This window comes from Cynocephalus volans, chromosome 8 (assembly GCF_027409185.1).
Source record: "Cynocephalus volans isolate mCynVol1 chromosome 8, mCynVol1.pri, whole genome shotgun sequence".
Classification (NCBI taxonomy): Eukaryota; Metazoa; Chordata; class Mammalia; order Dermoptera; family Cynocephalidae; genus Cynocephalus; species Cynocephalus volans.
The window spans coordinates 145,847,375-145,870,832 of NC_084467.1; the positions used below are offsets into that span (position 1 = coordinate 145,847,375).

A 23,458-nucleotide genomic window follows, 5' to 3' on the forward strand; every position below is an offset into this window, starting at 1 on the left:
TGTAGTGGTATGGAAGATCAGACATGCTAGTGATCAGAATTATAAACAAATTCAAAGCAGAGATGTGATTTCACTCTTCTCTCCACCAGCAGAATTAAGATCTGCATTAGCTTTTGAACTCTGTTTTCAAGACCACATTTTCCTGTATGATCCTTTTTGTTTCTACTGTTAGTGACTTGACTTGGCACATCATGTCATGCTCATTCCTTCATTAATTCAAAAACTGTTTTTTGAGCACCTAATTTGTGCTGGGCAGTGTTCTAGGTTGTGAGATTACAATGCTAAACAGGACAGACCAGGTCTCTGTCTTCATGGAGTTTACCTTCCATGGGGAGAAGAAACAGGAATCAGAAAACAAATCTATGATACAATTTGAGATAATGATAGCACCGTAAGGAAAAATAAGACAGGGGAAGGGGAAGGAGTGTCCCGGGTTAGGTTGGTAGCACTGTGATCTGGGCAGCCTCTCTGAGATACTGAACGAAATGAAGAAGCAGGCCCTGGGAAGGTCTGAGCAAGTATATTCCAGGCTGAGGGGACAGACAGAGCAAAGTCCCTCAGAGACGAATGTGCTGACCATTAATCAAGGAACAACCAAAGGGCCAGTGCTGTTGGTGTGGGGGAGGCAGAGAATTAAGAGGGTAAAGAGACTATGATAGGCTGGCTGGTTAGCTCAGTTGGTTAGAGCACAACCTTATAACACCAAGGTATGGGGTTCGAGTCTCCATACCGGCCAGCCACCAAAAAGAGAGAGAAAAAAAGAGTCCATGATAAAGAGTTTAGATTTTCTTCTAAATGCTCCAACATGAATATCAAATAAAACTTGTACATGCGAAGCAATGTTTAGGGAGAGTCACGCAATCTTTCCATGTATTTGTAACTGGATGACTAAAGCTTTCTCAAAAGCCCACTACAATTGAGAAATTACTATATTCTTGGCTTTGGAAGGTAACAGAATGTCTTCAGTTTGTTTCTCAGACTGATTCTTTATTCCTGTGTTTTGTGTGTGTATGTGTGTATGTTTTTTTTTTCTTCTCTTTTTTATGTATCATGGCACTCGAACAGACATTAATGAATGTGAACAAGTGCCTAGACCTTGTGCACATCAGTGTTCCAACACCCCCGGCAGCTTCAAGTGTAGCTGTCCACCAGGACAACATGTATTAGGGGACGGGAAATCTTGCGCTGGATTGGAGAGGCTGCCACATTATGGCACTCAGTACAGTAGCTATAACCTTGCACGGTTCTCCCCTGTGAGAAACAACTATCAACCTCAACAGCATTACAGACAGTACTCACATCTCTACAGCTCCTACTCAGAGTATAGAAACAGCAGGACATCTCTCTCCAGGACTAGAAGGACTATTAGGAAAACTTGCCCTGAAGGCTCTGAGGCAAGCCATGACACATGTGTAGGTAAATGTCCGCCGTGTTACATTTCCTTTCTGTGGGCCCACTTACTGGTTGGAGTCTAAGGGTGTGTACAGCACCCATGATTGTTGTGGTGCAGTCAACTACATCTGATCTCAAGTCTGGGATGACTCAAAGTTTCAAGACATTTATTCTGGCACTAAAATCTATTACAAACTTTATTCACATAAATGATGTATTTACATGTGTGCATTCTAATAATTTATTGTGTTATATTGCTTCTCTTTTTGATCACCTCTGAAAGTGTAATTAAATGTAATGCTATATAGAAATAAATTTCAGTGGCATCCAGAATATGGTTGTTTTAAAAGAGGATATACATATTGCCACATAATGGGATACCATCAGATTATGACTACATCTGGCTGATGCAAAAGGAGGGGGTTAGAAGTGGAAGTTTCAGCTACTTAGGCATCTGCTTATTCTATGGGACAACGAACATCCCATTGACTATTGCCCCAGACTCCCTATGGGATTTCTCAGTTCGATTATTTTGTGTGTATGTATGTCACTGAAAACATCACGTTGAGCCAGAGCAAAATTAACTTGCTTCCATCGCTCTAAAATATGTGCTTTCAATATCTTTATCTAAACTCATAAGTCTGTAATTTCATTTGTTTGCAAAAGTGAAGTGCAATTTCCAACTTAAGAACTGAATCTTGTTTTCAGTTGGTGCAAACATTACCATCTCTCATTCATTTAACTCAATTTTCTGTGAGTATCCACAGTTTGGATGTCATTGAGCTGGGCACCAAAGATAGTTAGCAAATAGGAATTAGCCCCACTATTTGTTGGATGGAAGAAAGGAAGGGAGGAAGGTTGTAGGAAGGGAAGGAAGAAAGAAATGCTGTTTAAATTCAAAGACCACTATGCCAACCTCATTTTCTTACCTTTCTCTCAAGTGTTCTACCCTTTGCTTGTTCTCTTCTGAATATGCTTTCTGTTAAACATTTATTTTAAATATTTAAAACATTTCTTCTCCTTCTGACTTGAATTTTTGTCATTTCGTTTTCTACCCTTCGCCAAGCCCTGTCCCTGAATCATTATCTTCTCAGACATGCTTGTTGGTCAACCTTCGCTGCACCCAGGTTGTCATATCACCTCTACGCAGTTGGACCCTCAGTCTCTCTGGATACCCAAACTTTATCTTTTGTTCTTGAGGTTCATATTTTTCCAGAACTTTTATGTCCAGATATCCTGATGTACCCGAAGCTTAATATGATGGATATGGAACCTCTCCCTTGGAATCAGCTTCCCAGAATTGTGGACAGTGTTTGTTTCTTCTGTTCCCTACGCATCAAACATTAATGCATTCATTAACAGCCCTCTTCATTTTGTCCCATGTGCTCAAATACTTCTTAATTACTAAATCTGTGGACCCCACTGTTCTTGCTAGTACATCGAATACCACTCTCAACCTGCTCCAAGCCATTACAAGTACCACTAATTTTTCATGCCCACAATTGTGACCTGAATCTTTATTAATGAAAATTTTTCACTATTTTATTTATAGAATTAGCATCTGACATTTTGTCTTTCAAAGTTTCTTCCGAATAGTCATTCTCACTGGAGGGTTAGCATATCCTATTACCTTCCCATTCTCAGCCTTCATTTTAGAAAAGCTCTTTTCTTCTGTTCTATGTTTACTTTCTTGCCCCCAAATCTTTGTATATACTATGATAAATGAATTAAACCACATACTTCCACACTGTACACCATCTAGTTGATTTCTCCTAAATTATCTAAAGGTCCAAGTCACTTTAAGAAAGTTTCACTGATTAATAACCCAATTCTCTATGTCTTTATCACTGTCTGGCTACAGCTTTGTCATAGTAGAGACTTATGTTTGCTGTTTTTCGGTTTATATTACACCAATATCATATTATCAAAATGATCTTCCTTAAACAGTCATCCACTCTGAGGCAGCTACTGTTTCAGAGTGAGGATCGGTCTTGGAGAATCTAAACTTTCATAACTACTCAATTACTGGGCATTTAAGTTTATTTGGTGGCTTAGATATTTCTTAAAATATGGTAGATATTGTACAGTACAGGGACTAATAAAGAAATTTACACTAAGATTGTAGACAGCTTTGGAATTATGTAACAAGCAACTTGCAATAGACAACAAATGCCTTTAATTAACTATCTAGGATGGACAAATTACAAAAGATTCAGATTAACACTATGGAATCTTGTTAGACTTGGGCTAAAATTTAGCTTTTGAGGAAATCGATACTCAAGCTCAGCAGGAAGAATAAACATTGCATTGCTTCTGAATGCAGAATTCACACTTGGGCCACTTGAAAATTCATACTTTGGGAAGTTACGTGTTAACTATTTGGAGTTCAACATCATTTGAATTTCTGTTGTTATTTTAGTTTAAAACAGATTTTAAGGGAAAAAGTAAAAATAACACACAAGTCATGGAATGAATACTTTGATTAACTAAAATGATGCAAAAAACATCAACAAACAAATATTTGATGCGTGTTTATCATTAACAGATCTTGAATCATTGCAATTATATTTTCAGCATACATAAAAGGTGCAAAATTAACAGATCCTTTTGCTCTAAGTCATCTCCCAGTTTTCACTTTGTCTTCTCTTTATTTCTGTCCTACAGCACTCCTGCTCCCATTTCATGTCGTATTCTCTTATTCTTCCACTGGTTGGTGTATACTCAGGGACTATGAGCAAATTTCAATATTAGTCAAAGCAAAACACAACTGGGACAAGAAATCTTAGGTTTCCCAAATCACATCCCTTATCCTGAAAACAAACATCAGTTAATTTTGAGCTATCATCTATTCTAACTCTCCTTTTTATTGCTATTTTCTTGGCTTTTTTTTTTTAATAATAGCAGATAGCCCCTTATAAAATGCTTTCCCATGTATTACTGTACATGAACCTTCCAACAAATCTGCAAAATAGGGCAGATAGTCTCTAAGTCCCCTTTTGGCAGAAGAATCTACAAAGACATTGATAAGTTAAATGGCCTGCCAAAGGTAACACAACAACTACATATATGTAGTTGCCATTAGTACTTTTAACTGTATGGTAAATTTGATGAATTTGTATCACAGAAATATCAACATTTCCATCTGATGATATCTGCATGTGGGAAAGCTGCACATGGGTGTTCAGGGGAGAAGTTGCAGGGTGAAAGAAAGAGAAGCTAAACTTTAAATAAAATAAAAACTAATACTCCTTTTTCCAATTAATCTCAGTAGAAACTTTATCTTTCAGGTAAATTCTACCATTCTATAAACAGTTTAGTACTTGAGTGGTTTAGGATCTTACACAAATCTATTTCCTCTGCCATTTCAGTCTTATTTAACTAATACAAAAATTGACCAGTTGGGGGCTTCAGCTTATGCATGCTTATGCACAGAAGAAATGTTCATATTTTGTGATATAGTATATTATACTATATTTAATATTTCTTATGTCATTAAAAACAAATCCTGATATAAAACAGCTCTGAGCATTTTAAAATATGTGAATGTAAAATCACCAAGAAATTTTTCTATTGTATATCAACAATTTGTTTGTAGCTGGCTCTGTCAGTTTCTTCCTTTGTTTTGTGTAAGGATACACTCTGTTTTCTTTCTGAACAGATATTGATGAATGTGAAAATAGAGACATCTGCCAACATGAGTGTAAAAATACCTTTGGAAGCTATCAGTGTATCTGCCCACCTGGCTATCAACTCATGCTCAACGGAAAGACATGCCAAGGTGAGGAAATGCTGCGATGTTTATTGCATGCTGCGATGTTTATTGCTGCAACTTGACTTTAAACCAACATAGGAGAGTGTGAGAATTTTTTTTAAAAATAATTATTCTCCTAGATGCTTCCTCTCATTTCCCATTCCCATTGGTCAGACTTATGTTTAAATGTTGCTTTTGCAAGTAGGAAAAGCAATGAAGCAAAGGAAAGTAGTTGAGAAACATTTTTGATATGGTCTTACTAGAAGGAATAAATATGCCTAAGCCAGTTCATATTACATATGTTTAAATAGACTTCTTCAATCATTTTTTCACAATTCAGCTAAGATAAAAGAAAAAATGAGAAGAGTACTCTGTAAATTTACTTTAGTGTTAGGCATTATTTAATTTTATTTTTTATTTTTTATTTTTATTTTTATTTTACTTCTCTAAATTTCATGCCCCTTTACCCATTCCTCTCCACCCCCTCCCACTCCCACATTGTATCTGTTCACTTAAATAGATCGAGCAATTTATGTGGATATACTGTCATCTATGCCCCCCCCACCCTTTATGTGTTTATTTATTTATTTTTAGCTCCCACAAATAAGTGAGAACATGTGGTATTTCTCTTTCTGTGCCTGACTTGTTTCACTTAATATAATTTTCTCTAAGTCCATCCATGTTGTTGTGAATGGTAGTATTTTGTTCTTTTTTATAGCAGAGTAGTATTCCATTGTGTAGATATACCGTGGTTTCCTTATCCACTCAACAGATGATGGACGTTTGGGCTGGTTCCAGCTCTTGGCTATTGTAAATAGAGCTGCAATAAACATTGGAGTACAGGTATCCCTTCGGCATGATGATTTCCATTCCTCTGGGTATATTCCCAGCCATGGAATCACTGGGTCATATGGTACATCTGTCTGTAATTGTTTGAGGAGCCTCAATGTCACTTTCCATAGAGGCTGAACCATTTTGCAGTCCCACCAACAGTGGATGAGAGTTCCCTTTTCTCCGCAACCTCGCCAGCAGTTGTCATTCTCAGTCTTTTGGATGTTAGCTATCCCAATTGGAGTGAGATTGTATCTCAAAGTGGTCTTGATTTGCATTTCCCGAATGCTGAGTGAGGTTGAGCATTTTTTCATGTGTCTGTTGGCCATTTGTATATCTTCCTTTGAGAAATGCCTATTCAGCTCCTTTGCCCATTTTTCAATTGGGTTATTTGGTTTTTTGCTGTCAAGTTGTTTGAGTTCCTTGTGTATTCTGGATATTAGTCCTTTGTCAGATGTGTATTTTGCAGATATTTTCACCCACTCTGATGGTTGTTGTTTGTTTTTTTCTTTTGACTGGTAAGGGTATCGCAACCCTTGGTACGGTGTTGTCTGCACCACGCTCTGCCAGTGAGCGCACTGGCCATCCCTATATAGGATCCAAACCCACGGCGTCGGTGCTACCAGCACCGCACCCTCCCAAGTGAGCCACAGGGACAGCCGTGGTTGTTGTTTTACTCTGTTGATTCTTTTGCTGTGCAGAAACTTTTTAGTTTGATATAATCCCATTTGTTTATTTTACCTTTAGTTGCCTGTGCTTTTGGGGTCCTATTCATGAATTCTGTATCCACTCCTTCTTCCTGGAGTGATTCCCCTATGTTTTCTTTAAAGAGTTTTATTGTTTCAGGATGTATATTTAATTCTTTAATCCATTTTGAGTTGATTTTGGTATATGGTGAAAGGTACAGGCCTAGTTTCATTCTCCTACATATGACTATCCAGTTTTCCCAGCACCACTTGTTGAAAAGGCAGTCTCTTCCCCAGTATGTAGATTTGCTGCCTTTGTCAAAGATCAGATGGCTGTAGGCATATGGATTGATTTCTGGGTTCTCTATTCTATTCCATTGATACATGTGTTTATTTTTATGCCAGTACCATGCTGTTTTGGTTATTATAGCTTTGTAATATAGTTTAAAGTCAGGTAGTGTTATGCCTCCAGCTTTAATTTTTTGCTCAGGATTACTTTGGCTACGCATGGTCTTTTGTTGTTCCATATAAATGTCTGGATAGCTTTTTCCATCTCAGAGAAAAATGTTATTGGAATTTTGATGGGATTGAATTGAATCCATAGATCACTTTGGGTAATATGGACATTTTCACAATGTTAATTCTTCCAATCCAAGAGCATATGATATCTTTCCATCTTCTTATGTCCTCTTAGTTTCTGTCAACAGTGGTTTGTAGATCTCTTCATAGAGATTTTTCACATCCTTGTTCAGCTTCATTCCTAAGTATTTTATTTATTTATTTATTTTCTGGTGGCTATTGTAAATGGGCTAGCTTTCTTGATTTGTTTTGCTGCACATTCACTGTTGGAGTATAGAAATGCTACTGATTTTTGTGTGTTGGTTTTGTATCCTGCAACTTTGCTGAAATCATTTATCAACTCTTGGAGTTTTTTTTATAGAGGCTTTAGGCTGTTCAATATATAGGATCATATCATCTGCAAAAAGGGACAGCTCAACTTCATCCTTTCCAATCTGGATGCCCTTTATTTCCTTCTCTTTTCTTATTGCTCTGGCTCATACTTCCAACACTATGTTGAATAGGAGTGGTGAGAGTGGGCATCCTTGTCTAGTTCCTATTTCAAGATGTTATTGGCAGTGGGCTTATCATATATGGCTTTAATTATGTTGAGATACTTGCTGTCTATGCCTAACTTGTAGAGAGTCTTTATCATGAAAGGATATTGAATTTTGTCAAATGCTTTTTCTGCATCCATAGAGATGATCATGTGGTTTTTGTCTTTGCTTTTATTAACGTGGTGTATCGCATTTATTGATTTGCATATGTTGAACCGACCTTGTATGCCTGGGATGAATCCCACTTGATCATGGTGTATAATTTTCTGTATGTGTTGCTGTATTCTGTTAACTAGTGTTTTATTGAGGATTTTTGCATCTATATTCATCAGGGGTATTGGCCTGTAGTTTTCTATTTTTGATACTTCTTTGTCTGGTTTTGGTATCAGCGTGATGTTTGCCTCATAGAATGAGTTTGGGAGAATAGCCTCTGTTTCCAACTTCTGGAACAGTTTGTAGAGAATTGGTATCAGTTCTTCTGTATGTATCCATTTCCTCCAGATTTTCAAATTTGTAGGCATATAGTTGTTTATAGTAGTCTCTAATGATTCCTTGTATTTCTGAGGTGTCAGTTTTAATATCACCTTTTTCATTTCTAATTTTTGTTATTTGGGTCTTCTCTCTTAGTTAATTTTGCTAAAAATATGTCAATTTTATTTATCTTTTCAAAAAACCAACTTTTTGTTTCATTGATCTTTTGTGTTGTTTTTTGTGTTTCTATTTCATTTAGTTCTGCTCTGATCTTAATTATTTCTTTCCATCTACTAACTTTAGGTTTGGATTGTTCTTGTTTTTCTAGATCTTTAAGGTGAAGTGTTAGGTTATTTATTTGCCATCTTTCCATTCTTCTGAAGTAAGCATTTAATGCAATAAATTTCCCCCTTAATACTGCTTTTGTGGTATCCCACAGGTTTTGGTATGATATGTCATTATTTTCATTACCTTTAAGAAATTTTTTGATTTCCTGTTTAATTTCTTCTTGGACCCACATGTCATTAAGTAGAATGTTGTTTAATTTCCATGTGTTTGTATAGTTTTCAGAATTTGTTTATTATTGATTTCTAATTTTAATCCATTGTGATCAGAAGAAATACATGGAATAATTCCAATTTTTTTGAATTTGTTGAGACTTGCTTTGTGACCTAATATGTGGTCTATCCTGGAGAATGTTCCATGTGCTGATGAGAAGAATGAATATTTTGAGGTTGTTGGATGGAATGTTCTGTAGATATCCAATTGGTCTGAAGTATTGTTTTGATCTTGTGTTTCTCTGTTGCTTTTTTGCCTAGATGATATCTGTCCAATGATGAGAGTGGGGTGTTCAGGTCCCCCACTATTATGGTGTTAGTGTCTATCTCTTTCTTTAGATCTAATAGTGTTTGCTTTGTAAATGTGGCTACTCCAACATTGGGTGCATATATATTTATGATTGTTATGTCTTCTTGATGGATAGATCCTTTTATCATTATATAGTGGCCTTCTTTATCTCTTTTTATGGTTGTTGCTTTAAAGTCTATTTTATCTGATATAAAAATGGCTATTCCAGCTTGTTTTTCATTTCTATTTGCATGATATATCTTTTTCCATCCTTCCACTCTTAGTCTATGTGTGTCTTTACAGGTCAAGTGAGTCTCTTGAAGACAGCATATTGTTGGGTCCATCTTTTTAATCCAGTCAGTCAGTCTGTGTCTTTTGAGTGGGGATTTTAATCCCTTTACATTTAGAGTTATTACTGAAAGGTGATGATTTACTCCTAGCATTTTACTGATTTTTGTTTAGATGTCTTAAGTATCTTTTGTTCTATTCTTTCTCATTTTCTGTTTGTCTTCTGTATTTGTTGGTTTCTTGGGGTGATAGATAAACTATTTTTTTCTCTTTTGTTAGCACTTTTGTTTTGCTGGTAGGTATTGTTCTTTCTTGTGTATTCATAGCAGTGATGGTTGTTTTTGTGGTATCAAACCCAGTACTTCCTTGAGAATTTCTTGTAGGGCTGGTCTTATGGTAGTGAACTCCCACAGTTTTTGTTTGTCTGAGAAATATACTGTTTGTCTTTCATTTTGGAAGGATAGCCTTGCTGAGTAAAGTATTCTTGGCTGGCAATTTTTGTTCTTTAGTGTTTTTAATATATCATCTCATTCTTTTCTGGCTTTTGGGGTTTCTAATGAAAAGTCTGATGTTAGTCTGATTGGGGCTCCCTTATAGGTGACTTGCCGCTTCTCTCTTGCAGCTTTTAAGATTCTCTCTTTGTCTTTGAGTTTCGTCAGTTTGATTATCACATGTCTTGGAAAGGACCTTTTTGGGTTGAATGTGTTTGGTGATCTTTGGGCTTCATGAATCTGGAGATCTGTGACTTCCCCTATACCTGGGAAGTTTTTTGCTATTATTTCATTGAATATTTTTTCAATGTCATTTCCTTTTTCCTCCCCTTCTGGAATACCCATGACTTGGATATTTGAGTGCTTAAGGTTGTCAGTTTTCCCTCTTAGATTTTCTTCAATTTTTTTTATTCCTTTTTTCTTTTTTCTGGTCTGCCTGTGTTATTCAAACAGCCTGTCTTCAGGGTCAGAAATTCTCTCTTCTACTTGTTCAAGTCTGCTGGTTAAACTCTCTGCTGTGTTTTTTATTTCGTTGAATGAATCCTTCAGCTCCACAAGCTCAGCTACATTCTTTTTCAAGGCATTGATTTCTTCATACATTTCTTCTTTCAGATCCTGTATTTTTTTTTCTCATTTCATTGTGTTGTCTAACTGAGTTTTCTTGTATCTCATTTAGTTTCCTTAAAATAGTTACTCTAAATTCCTGTCTGTCATTTCAAAGACTTCCTGTTCTATAGGATCTAGCACTTGAGAGTTATTATTTTCCTTTAGTGGTGATGTACTTCCTTGATTTTTCATATTTCTGGTATCTTTTCTTTGGTGTTTTGTCATTGTGGCCAGGGGTATCACAGTCCACTCGTTTCACCCTCATGGCTGACTTGGATCCTTTAGGGACTGCTGCTTCTTGGCAGCAGGAACTAGCTTGGGTTGGAAGTCCCGCTCCATCTGCCTTTTCTGGCTTGGCTGGCTCAGAGTGTGGGGGCTCTGAGCCTCTTAAGTCACTCCTGCAGGCAGGGACCAGCCTGGGCCAAAGTCCTGCCCCAACTGCCTTCTTCAGCCCAACAGACTCTGGGAATGTGGGCCCAGAAGCTCTAAAGTCTCTCTACACAATAGGGAGCAACCTGAACTGGGTCTCACAGCACGCAGCTCTCGTCTGCTCCTGCACAGATCTCAAGTCCTCCATCACTGCTCCTCAATAGCTGCAAGTTGGTCACTCTGTGGGAGAGAGCAGCACCAGGAACCAAATACTCTGCCATCTTGACTGGAACCTCCTTAGGCATTATTTTATGTTTCATCTTTCTAATTAGATTTATTTTTAGAGTGATCAGTGGGTCCTTGATTAAATAAACCATTCATTCTTTGAGTCTTTACAAGTGATGTGAAATAATCATGTGCTAGCATTGCAGTATCACAAGATTTACACAGATAAATAAGATACAGCCCTTCCATTTAAGAGCTTATAGTCTAATGGAGCCAGACATGTAAGTAAATCAAAATACTAGTTTATAGGTTCTTCAACAAAGTTTTGGGCAAACTACAAAAATGATAGAAATAAACAAAATCAATTTCAATAATTGCCTTTTACACAAAAATGTAAAAGGAGCATTGTACTTTAGTGAGGTTATTATATTGCAACATGTAGTTGAGTTAAAAAGAAATAAGAACTTGTATAACTCTTCTAAGATATCCCCTTAATTTTATGGACAAAATCTAGGAGTATTATGGAGGTCTTCATAAACATCTGAATTTTATTAATTTATTTTATGTACAAACTATATCCTGTTGTAACGTATAGCAAATAAAATCTCCAAAAGAGTGCTTTATCTGTAGCAACCAAATTTAGGTTGGATTTTCCCTCTCTGTTGAATTCACAAAGCCTTGCAAGAATGCAGCTCATGGAAAATGTGTCCCAGGAGGCAAGACCAGGATGGACAGTGGCTTCACCTTAATTACCCTGAGCTACTCCCTCACCCCTACCCTAACCATTTACCCATCCACACTCCTCCAGAGCCCCCACTGGAGAAGGAACATCAACTCAGTAATAGCCTTTGCTCCCAGTCATCAGTCACCAAACGTTTATTTAGAACCTACCCGATAAAGAACATTTTACTGAGATTTGAAGCACTGTAATAGCGTATTTGCTTATAGTGTTATGTTTTCCCAAAGCAACTATTGCCTCATTTTATTTTTTTTCTTTATTATCTCATTTTAATCAGCAGTACAGGTATGTCAAGGACAGTAATTTGCACCCATTCTACAGATACTAAAACTAATTCTCGGAGTGATTATTTGAGCTTCAATGTCCTAGAACAATCAAGAGCAGAAGTAGCACTTGATTTCAGATCTCATATGTCTAGAACAGTACTTAGTCTCTCCAGTGATGCTGTGAGCACCAGGGGTATTGAACCAGGGCAGCACAATTAGGTGGGAGCACAGACTTTGTCCATGTTTTATTACTTTTCCCAGTTCTTCAAACCAGGAATCCTTCTGAAGGATTGGCAATGCCCCACACTAAAACTGCACTCCCTATAGGTGCACCAGGCACCATGGAAGGAAGCAGGATAAATAACAAAGCATTTGGAATAACCAACCAAATCACAAAACCCCTAAGCCAGATTTTAAAGGGTTGTATAATATTCTTTTTAGGCAGATCCCTTTTCTAAATTATGCCAGTTTGTTTTTTAACTGCCATTGTCACTCATTTATCTCAAAGCATTTTTCAGCTTTCAGTTGTGCTTCAGAAAGTGGAAAATTATGTGAACAAATCAGAAACAGGTGTCATTTGAAATGTTTGCAATTGACATGGGTTACATATTTTTGTGGTTTTAAAAAGGCATGAGAGAAAACAATTACACTTTTTAAAGAAGGCTTTATTCTAAAGAATAACTTGAGTCTTCTTATAGCTTTAGAAAATGTTTGAGGCATTATGAGGAGTAAAAGACTCATTCACATGATTTTTTAAAGCTTTATACAGTAGTAATAGAAACATCAGTAATAAAAGGAAAGTTAAAGTGAATTTGACATTGAACAAGGACAGAGAGACTCTAAAAAAGTGGAAGTCACTGGACTGCAAAATGGGAAACAAAAAGAATGACCAGGCAGGATTTGCCTAAGAAGCATAGACGAGAAACGAAAACATTATTATGCTAATTTTATGCAACACTAATCTAATTCTAAAAATTTAGAAATGCTATACTGGCATTGCATTTGAAATGAGTGTTCTTATCTATACATGTTTTTTAAAAAGTAACCCATAATGTTCATCAAGAATCCAAATTACACATAAAGCTTTCTGTAAGACAGATGTTTCAAGTTGGATTATCCTAAATTATTTTTTTTTAAGTATCCAGACACACTTGGTTAAATGCATTAATGTGTTCTAAAGCGACTAATATAAAAAATTTTCAGCTCATTTGGGATTTTTTTTGTAGCAATAAATTTATGTTATAAAATGTTTATACTTTAATTTCTATTATATAGTATTAAGAATACTATTAAATATAATAAGTTATATTTAATAAAACGATGACATTAACACATTGTCCATTAACAGCAGATAACAACACAATTTCTCTATTTTTTTCTGGCTTCTTTTTTTAAAGAATGGTGAGAATGAATGAATAGAACGAGTAGAGTGTGTGTGTGTAGGGTGATTAATCCAGAGGAGATAGTATAGACCAAAGACAAAGCAGGGTCCCTGCCCAGCAGCTCAATACTTATGAAAAGCTTTTTTTTATAGAAAACATACATTATTATGGACTGAGGACAAACACTTTATATATTAGATTATATTTCTTTATAGATTCATATTCAGACAATGAAAACCTATGACTGCTTTTATTAGGCATACAGATATATGTCCAGATTCCGGTCTCCAAGCCCCCCCTTACCATGGGCTCCTGGAGCCCACCAGCCTCCATGTTTCTGCATGAGTCCACTCCAATAACTAGAGTTGAAATGGAGTTCCGAGGATGGGTGTGAAGAGAAATTTTTTTAATGAGAGAAAGGAAGACAAGGCTAGTTGAATTTCTTCCACATTTTCCTTGAGGACTTTTCACTTCATTCCGAGTCAATCTCCTTGTGTCTGGGAGATGAAGCCCTTCTGACAGATAAAATCATAATTAGAAGTTGGTTCACAGAAACAGTAGGCAAGACTTGGCTGAAATAAAAACTTGCTTCACACTGTGTTTCATTCCTGTAAGACACTAGTCCTAATATAAAACTAGTAATAGAAAGCACATCGCATCATTGTCAGCACATGTAAGAAACTAAAAAGTCAAGTAAGTGATTTACTGCATATCATTCTAGAGTAATAGCTTTTTACTTTGTCCAGACTGCTGTTAAGTATAAAGTTAAATAGTTACTTTGTCTGTAGTTTCCTTTGAAAACAGAATATATTTGGAACCAAATCTAAAATGCTCATTTTTTTTCTTTCTTTCCTTTTTTTTTTTTTTTGTCTTTTTCGTGACCGGCAGGAGCGTCGCTGCGCTCCCAGCGCCGCACTCTCCTGAGTGCGCCATGGGTTCGGCCCAAAATGCTCACTCATTTTTTGATACAAAAATGCAAATGGTAAATAATCTAGAAATAAAATTTGGCATTTGTTGTACATGATTAGTATACAGTCTCTTGGAATTTCCTCTCCATTCCCTTTCTTTTATAGCAATATTCTAAGTTATTTAAGAGTTCACAAAAGAACTTCACAACTTTAACCCAAGTGAAGTATAAAAACCATTATGCTGCTACCAAGTTACCTACTACTGTGAAATGACATAGTTACACATGCCCATTGGTCTTAGCACCAATTCCATGATAGAAGTGTATTTGACTTTCAGGACCCAGATATCTGGAGCACTGATTTGAGTTCATTTAATTGTAATTGTTCCCTCCTATACACCAGGATCTATGTTGATTTAAATGCAAGTACCTATATGCAGCCAATTGACTTACACTTTGAAAACCTTATACTTCCCTCATACTTTCAAAAATTAACCTCTTAATTTTCTTATTATAAGTTTAAATAGTTGCAAAGGCTGTGAATTCTGGCATTGTTATTTAATGTGCACATGCTTTAAACCTATTTCCATCAAATCTTTGGAGCTGCAGGGCTAACACCCTGAGTTAATAGAGGATACCCACTATATGATGTGAAAAAGTCTGTACTTAGACCAATCAGACTGACTGCCAGAAAAAGTCTGAGGTCATTTCTCTTTCCAAACAAAAGTGTTACTGTGAGTTGATGTACCCATGACAATCAACTCACTTCTGAAATTTAATTTAAAATAGAGAGCTAAGATCATTGGTTTGTAGTATGAAAAAATAAGGTCTGCCACCATCGATATGTATTACCATTATTGTCACCCTTCATTTGTACCTTGAGATTAGTGGAAACTTTTCCTTTGTAAAGCAGAGAAGGTTGTAAAATTGGAGAAAGGAGAGGGAGACCTCCAGGCCATAAGAAGTTCTCAGGCAGATTCATTTTAGAACGGAGAATTGATGGAGAATAAGGATATGGAAATCAATTCCCTGACATATTTACCAACGCTTGTACTGCTAGAAAGTTTCTATGCACCCTCAGGGGATGCAGATACCTCAGTTTGAACAACATCGCTCTAAAATATGGTTCTTTGGGATATCAAAATCCCTTAAAATGTTGTTGAACTCTATGGACCCTCTTTCCAGAAAATCTATCAATTAAACTCAGTCTCTCTGTGTTTCTGTGTGTCTGTATGTATCTCTCTTTCTCTCTCTCTCACACATACACACATGCACACACACAAGTACATACATGCACACTAACATTTTCATTTACTGATCCCCTAATGCTCAAATGTGGACCCCAAGTTAAGAAGCATGGCTCAAAGACATTCTTAGAAAGCTCAAAAAACATTTTCCTTAGCTCCATCTTCATGTTTTTTAATTGTAGTGACTAGAGTATGTTTCTATTTAACAACTTTGTGTAGAAAACAATAAAAGAAAGAGTATTTCGCTCGTATGTATCCCCTATCATATTGCTGTTACCCTGGGGAGAGCAACATATGCCGTAACAACTGATGGACTCTGCACGGTCCAGGTCCAGCTGGACTCTGCTCTACGTGATCGAACTTGGATTGTGGTTCTTGGGTCATCAATTTGATTCTGTTTTATTCTTTATTTTGTCTCTCCTCAAGATCTGATTGATCAGTCTCCCTTGAATTTATAACTTGACTCTCTTCATTTCTACTACCCTGCTTTCTACTCAACAATGTGAACTTCTAAAACAGAATGCTAGGGAAGGATCACTCACATTTTAAAGAATTTCTTCACTTTCCAAAATTATTCACAAATGTCTTTTAAATTTTTAGCTTGATCATAGTGCATTTAAATTAGTGTTTGCTTTACAAAATTCAAATGCACTTTGTTTTCTGATTATGAGGCACCAGAGAGCTCTTAAGAGCTCTCCTTCTAGTTTTATAGCTCCTGTATTTCAATGTCCTTTCACATATTTTAAAGAAACATATCTTCAGAGCAGGAAATAAGTCCATCAGGTATCATGATCCCCATTTGTGGTTGAAGAAGCTGGGGGGAGAAGGGTAGCCGTCTATGTGCCAGTCACATATCCACTACCCACAATGCCTGCTGTGATGGCCTTTTCTGACCCTCACTGCTCATGCTGCATGTTCCTCATGCTCTTCCTAGATATTGATGAGTGTCTGGAGCAGAATGTGCGCTGTGGGCCGAATCGCATGTGCTTCAACATGAGAGGAAGCTACCAGTGCATTGATACGCCCTGTCCACCCAACTACCAACGGGATCCTGTCTCAGGGTATGTCTTGCCTTCTCATCCCAGACATGCATTTGAAAATCCTTCCCCTCTCTCCTTGATCAACATAAACTCTGCCTGTAGTCATGTCATAGACAGTCAATCACCCCAGGGAGGTGTGGGGTCACAGTGCATTCCTTCTTGAATGAATGGGCAAGAAATGAGCTCATCCTGCAGCAGCCACTGCAGCCTAAGCTATAACTTGTGGCTGCCAAGGTCTCCCAGAGAGGTCTCCCCAGCACGTAATCCACCACGCGCCATCGAGAAATCTGCCTCAGTAGCAAGCATTGTGTGGAGTGATGGAGCCTGCCTGTCTGTGACATGTTCCAGTTTCCAATTGTGTTGCCTTGGGGTTCTAAGGGCTCTCATCACTTACAGCACTCCAAGAAGTACGCTTTCTGCAGTTGTGCTGACTCACCAGCCCATGAGAGCGTGGAGATGAGCAAGGATGAGTCAACAGTCTGCCCGCTTACATGTTGTCTTGCTTGTTCTTCCTGCTGTCTGAAACAGTCTTTTCTGGGCTCCCAATAAACTACTCTTTTATTTTCTCCTTCCTCTTACAAAAATGTACTCTGTCCAGGCACCAAGTTAACAGGGTGCTTGAAAACAAGAGATAATGTTTATTTTGGATAGGCCCTGCTAATAAAAAGGTGTATCTGAAACTAAATACTTGTTGTTGGATCTCACACTTTGTTTTCCTCTTGGTGATGCCCACCAAGTTACTGTAACGTGGTCAAGTGTGGACAGCCCAGAATCCACCAAAAATCTGTTTGTATTTGGTCTGATGGGAATAGGAAGGAGAAGGAGACCATTAAAAATGTAGACTTGTGAAACATCTGAAAACTCTGTGACTGAAGAATCTGTATCTCCATTAAATGGTCCTCTGTGCATTTTTTTTTCTTCTTTGCTACTAGTCATTTCTGGCAAACAATTTAAAAGTCATGATGACTCAAAAAACAGTCAGTGTGGGCTCTGGAAAAAGAAAATATCATTTTTTTAATCTAAAATAACATGGAAGACAATTATAAAATGAAGTCCCCCCCCCAGGAACCCTAATTGACCTTTCATTACTTTTAGAAAGATAGACCAAATATCAACATATCCTATTTCAGCTTTCAAACACTGTTAGGATAGATGTTATCATCCTAAAAGTAGCTTATATTCCTCTCTTTAAGTACTTGTTTCCAATATATGTGCAGATGTTTTCATTTCCAAAACTGATTTTTCCTTTTAAAGAAAGTACTCTCATGTTATTGATGATAATTGCTTCAATGGCTCAAACGCTTCTGATTTTCATGGAGCTGAGAAATAGATATTTGACTCTAGACCAGCATATTCTCTTAGCCATCTGGCATCTGTTTTGAGTTAGTGACATAGAACATGAGATGAGCCTTATTGCTCTTGCAGTCAGACTGTCTCCTGCATTTAATGCCTAAAAGTTGTCATATCACCTGCAACATGCTGTCTCCTGCTTCCACACCAGCTAACTATGTGTATTTCATGTGTTTATTGTCCTTAGGTTCTGCCTCAAGAACTGTCCACCCAATGATTTGGAATGTGCCTTGAGCCCATATGCCTTGGAATACAAACTTGTCTCCCTCCCATTTGGAATAGCTGCCAATCAAGATTTAATCCGGCTGGTTGCATACACGCAGGATGGAGTGATGCATCCCAGGACAACTTTCCTCATGGTAGATGAGGAACAGACTGTTCCTTTTGCCTTAAGGGATGAAAACCTAAAAGGAGTGGTGTACACGACACGACCCCTACAGGAACCAGAGACCTACCGCATGAGGGTTCGAGCCTTATCCTACAGTGCCAATGGGACAATTGAATATCAGACCACATTCATCGTTTATATAGCTGTGTCTGCCTATCCATACTAAAAAGCTCTCCAAACCTATTCCATGTATTTAAACTGCATTAATCATGGCACGCACATCTCCTTCCAGATTACTGTCTCTCGAACAGTTGCAGTCTTGGCAACTTGAAGTGGTGCTGCACTCTGTTTTGTGTGCCTGCCTTGGTACTGCTGAGGTATTTTCATGATCCCACCATGGTCATATCTTTTAATATGGTCTAGAAAAGCCCCTTATTCTTTTCTTTATTTATTACACTGGAGCAGTGACTTCCCAAGGATTATTCTGAACATCTAACAGGACACATCAGTGATGTTTTTTTTCGCTAAGATTGGTTTTCTGAAAACAAAACAGAATAAAATAAAACAAAAACAACTAATCAAAGTCAAGGAGATTTTTGAGCATTTGACTATTTTTAGAATAATAAAACGAGGTGCTATGTATTTTGATCAAAGCTTACAAATAACTAATGGAATGATTTTTTAAGTATTGATGCTTTATAATAGGACATATACACATACTTTCACTTTAGGGGAAAAAAACCCCACTACTCATTTTAGAAATACAATACGGCTACTAAAAGTTTGTTTTATCCCAAATGGTGTTCACCTTGATTAATATCCAAAACAAGGATAGTATTGTCAGTAATTTTGTGAAATCATCTGATCCACTTATAATGGAAAAAAACATTAGTTTCTCCTCAGACAATTGTTTATAGTATGGATCTTTGTGCTAACATTTACATATAACCTTTCATTTACTTAGCTCTACAACTTTTACATTCCAGAATTTTTTTTTATTTTCCTGTCAATGAAAACAATTTTTAAAAATACCAATGGGACAGGCTTCTCTGCGTTTTTTAAAAATCTCTTTTGTTCAAATTAACGTAAATGTTAAACGTCAATACACTGTACATGGTGGTAACAGACTCTGTAACAATTGCCAAGATGTATTCTATTTTTATGAAGTGTATATATATATTACCTTAGTGTGTATTTTCTATATAATATCTTGATGGACTCTTTTATAAAATTATTTTATAAAAAAAAGTTAGAGTGAAATCACCCTAAATAAAATTTTCACATCCTTTTTAACTTTTTTAAGAACCTAAAATTGGTTTTCTTATAGCTGTAACAGGTGTTAAAGTTTATAGTCATACACAAAAACAAACAGTCACAACAGCCCTTGAGATAGGTAGCATTATTATTCACATTTTATTGGTCAGGATCCTGAGACACCAATAACTAATGTAACTTCCTTAAGACAACACAGCTAGTTAGTGGCAGAAATATCATACCATTCACCCTTTATAACTCCAAGTCAAATGATATCTCCACTGCATGACAGTTTTTTCATCCACCTAAACAGTTTTCTTGTATTTCAAGTGAATTCAACTCCTACCTGTGATAGGTAGGAAACTAGTGAAGGCCTAATAGCGGCCTATGATTTAAGGATTTTTACCTAGAATCACGTTATTCAAAGACACCTAGAAAAATTAGTCCACAGCCTGGCAGTCAGGCAAGTGACTGTCTATATCGCTGTTTACCAAAGAATGTTCTATAGGTAGAATAATAAAGGTGCTCTGAGAGCCAAAGGGTTCCATGATCAAGCAAGTTTGAGTAACGTTGCATAACATGTCCTCCTATTAAAGATTTATTGTGAACAATGACATTTAAAGTATCTTAGACGTTCAGTAGTAAGCGGGTTTAATTTGTTCAAGCCAACATTTTGCAAAGTATTTAATCACAAACTTTTTGTCCCTAATGTATTGTGATATCTCACTGGACACTTGGGGCAGTGCTGGTGTGATACAGTTAAGACGTCTGCTTCACTCCTCAGTCCTTAGAAAGGACACTTTATAACATACTTTGGTAAACAATTCCAGCACATGACCCTGATCACTGAGCCTCTCTGTAAAATTAAACCACATTAATTTTGCTCATTTCCTCCACTCAGTATTCTGCAAGCATAGAGACTGACAGACTGGTGACCAGACATGAGCTACTGCTGTCATTAGTAGGAACAGACTTCTGGTTCCTACAATATTTGATTTGGAAATTTCCATGTGGAGCCAAAAGATCCAGCCAGAATCCTGACTTTCACTAAGTACTTTTAGCAGAATTCCCTTGCAACTTCTCATGAGCACCCCAGTGGGTGAGCAGTTAGGCAATAATACCAACATCAAGCCTGAATGTTTCCTTAGGATGACAGCACAGAGTGCTGAAGCCCTCCTCATGGCATCTAGCACAGCTGTAAGGAGCGCACATCTTATATGTTGCTGTTACAGTCCTCTGAGCCTGCAAATTCCATGAATACAGGAAGACTAGCAGTAAAGGGAAGTTCTCCAAAGGAAGAAAACCAAGGGCAAATGAGAGATCTAATAGATAATATTAGACTCAAGTATATACAATCCCTTATATATCATATGAAGACTACCTATAATACAATTAGTTAATTAAGCTGATGTTAACATAAACAGAAGTGTGATCTATACCAGGAGTTAAACTTTTTCTGTAAAGGATGAGAGAGTAAATATTTCAGGCTCTTCAGGCCATATGGTCTCTGTTGTTACTACTCTGCTTCGCTGTTTAGCACGAAAGCATCCATAGACCACACATAAATATGTGTTCCAATAACTTTATTTACAAAACCAGGCAGGATTTGGCCCTCAGATTATCGTTTACGTCTGATCTAAGAAATGGATATTGTTCATTTTATTCTTCACAAGAGCTCAATCTAAGCTCAGAGTACAGGTGACAGGCAATGGCTCTGACCAGTTTTGTAGCAGGATGCTGACCTCTGCATGTACAATCCTGCCACGGTTCTATAACCCATTTTCATTCCTCCCATTAACCCAGCCTGAAGACTTAGCTGTTAGGTTAGCAATCATGTTCAAGCCCCCACTCTCCCTTCATAAACACTCACATGCACACAGGAACATGCTCTGCAGGGTGAGATAACAGCACACTCACCAGAACTTATCATTTTACATTTCAGTCCATCTGGGTGAGCCAGGTGGACCAAGATATGACACCCCCAAGATACAGACCTATTTATCCAACTGGCTGCTTGACATTTTTACTTGGCTGTCTCACAGATGACTCAAACTTATATATCCAACATATGGTTGACCCAAACCCCATTCATATGTTTCCTACTCCTTAGCAACCTCCTAGTTATGGTGGTCATGTGACTTTATTCTGTCCAATAAGATGTAAGCAGAAGTCACTTGGTGGGGTTTGGGGGAAATTGTTTTAAAAGGAGAGGTCTTGGTGGCAGGTGTTTGGCCTTTTGCCCTTTTCCATCTTTCTGTTCTCAGAATGTAGACAGAGATGTGGCAACTATATTGCAACAATGAGGCAAAAACTCTGAGGATAAAAGCCTACATACTAAGGATGGAGAAAGAAAGGAAAATGGAAGGAAGGAAGGAAGGAAGGAAGGAAAGGAAGGAAGGAAGGAAGGAAGGAAGGAAGGAAGGAAGGAAGGAAGGAAGGAAGGAAGGAAGGAAGGAAGGAAGGAAGGAAGGAAGGAAGGAAGGAAGGAAGGAAGGAAGGAAGGAAGGAAGGAAGGAAGGAAGGAAGGCTATGAGTACTCTGGGGGTCTGGTCTGACATTTCATTAAGACTAGCTGACCTCAGATGAATCTGAAAATTAAATTTGATACAGCTAAGAAAATTCAGTACTCCGCCTTCCCTACACAGGAGACTGAGGTTTTAAAATCATGATTAGGTCAACTAAAAACTAACAACTGATTGGTTATTTATCTGAAAGGTCTCAAGACCTGAAGCTTCCTAGCCTTCACAAAAGGTCACCTGCAGTGGCTCCCACCATCACTGGAGGTGAGCCCAGATTTCCCCATAACCAAACCCCAGTTTACCTTTGCAATGTTTATTTTCCAAAACTTCTCTTATATGTGCCTGTTTTCCATGTAATGGCATCATACACTTCCCATGATCCAGTTTCTCGTCTATTTTCACCTATTGGAATGCCCCTCCTTTCCAGTTCCACATGATTCTCACCCACCTTCAAAGCCCTGTTTGATGCCAGATCCACCAATCCATTAAACAAAAGACCTCTTCCACCTCTGAAATCACACAGTCTTTCCTGTATCTCTCCTATAGCACTGCTCACCTTCTACTTTATGTTACGATTGTTTGGCACATGCATTCTCTTGTCTACTGGAGACAGCAAGAGCTCTGGATTGGATTCATCTCTTATCCAGTACTGCTCTTAGCACAGAGCATTATAACCAATATATGCTCCACACACTAAGTACAAGGATGACTGACTAACTGATGGACTGAATTTAGATAAAAGGGAGCCCAAGATTTATAATGATCAAAGATATCCATAGAAGTCATTCAATCATTCACATATTTATTTATTTATTCAAAAAGTCTATATTGAATGCTTACTATGTGCCAGGCTCACTGAAAAGCAATGAGAAATGCAAAAATGAAAAGACACGCACAGCCCAGTAAGAATTCATATGTAAAAATAAACAATTATAATTCAAGTCTGTACAAGGTGCAATGAAAAAGTAGGAAAATGTAGTCCTAAATCCACCTGGGAGAAGCAGGTAAGAGTCCCCATTTCAGACAGTAAGAAAGAGAAAGGGGGAAAGGACACACTCTTTCCTTTAAGAAAATTTCTCAGACATTCCCACACAACATTTTCATTTATATCTCATGGGCCAGAACTTAATAGCTACATGGGAAGCAAAGAAAACTGATTTTTTGGTTGAACTCCATGCTCTGTTACTATGAAAAAGAACAGGCAACTAGGACTCTCTGCCTCAAGGCACTGCGGGAATTGGAAGTGGATACTGGAAAGAGCAAGAAGTGATTTCTTCTTCCAAGAGCTGTGAAAGAAAGGAGAGATGTCTGGTGATAGTGGAAACACTGGATCTATTCTGTTCTGTTTTTAATAG

The 23,458-nt window shown here is 37.4% G+C and overlaps 1 protein-coding gene across 1 annotated transcript in view; it reads left to right on the top strand.

Annotated features, from left to right (window-relative positions):
- The window catches only part of HMCN1 (hemicentin 1), a 414,327-nt gene extending 395,410 nt beyond the window's left edge, over positions 1-18,917 (top strand). Inside the window, exons 104-107 of the mRNA XM_063104004.1 lie at positions 1,066-1,416; positions 5,051-5,170; positions 16,547-16,673; positions 18,190-18,917. Of these exons, the coding sequence (XP_062960074.1) occupies positions 1,066-1,416; positions 5,051-5,170; positions 16,547-16,673; positions 18,190-18,556 (965 nt within the window). The 3' untranslated portion in view covers positions 18,557-18,917. The remainder of the gene's footprint in view (positions 1-1,065; positions 1,417-5,050; positions 5,171-16,546; positions 16,674-18,189) is intronic.
- Positions 18,918-23,458: the final 4,541 nt, after the last annotated feature.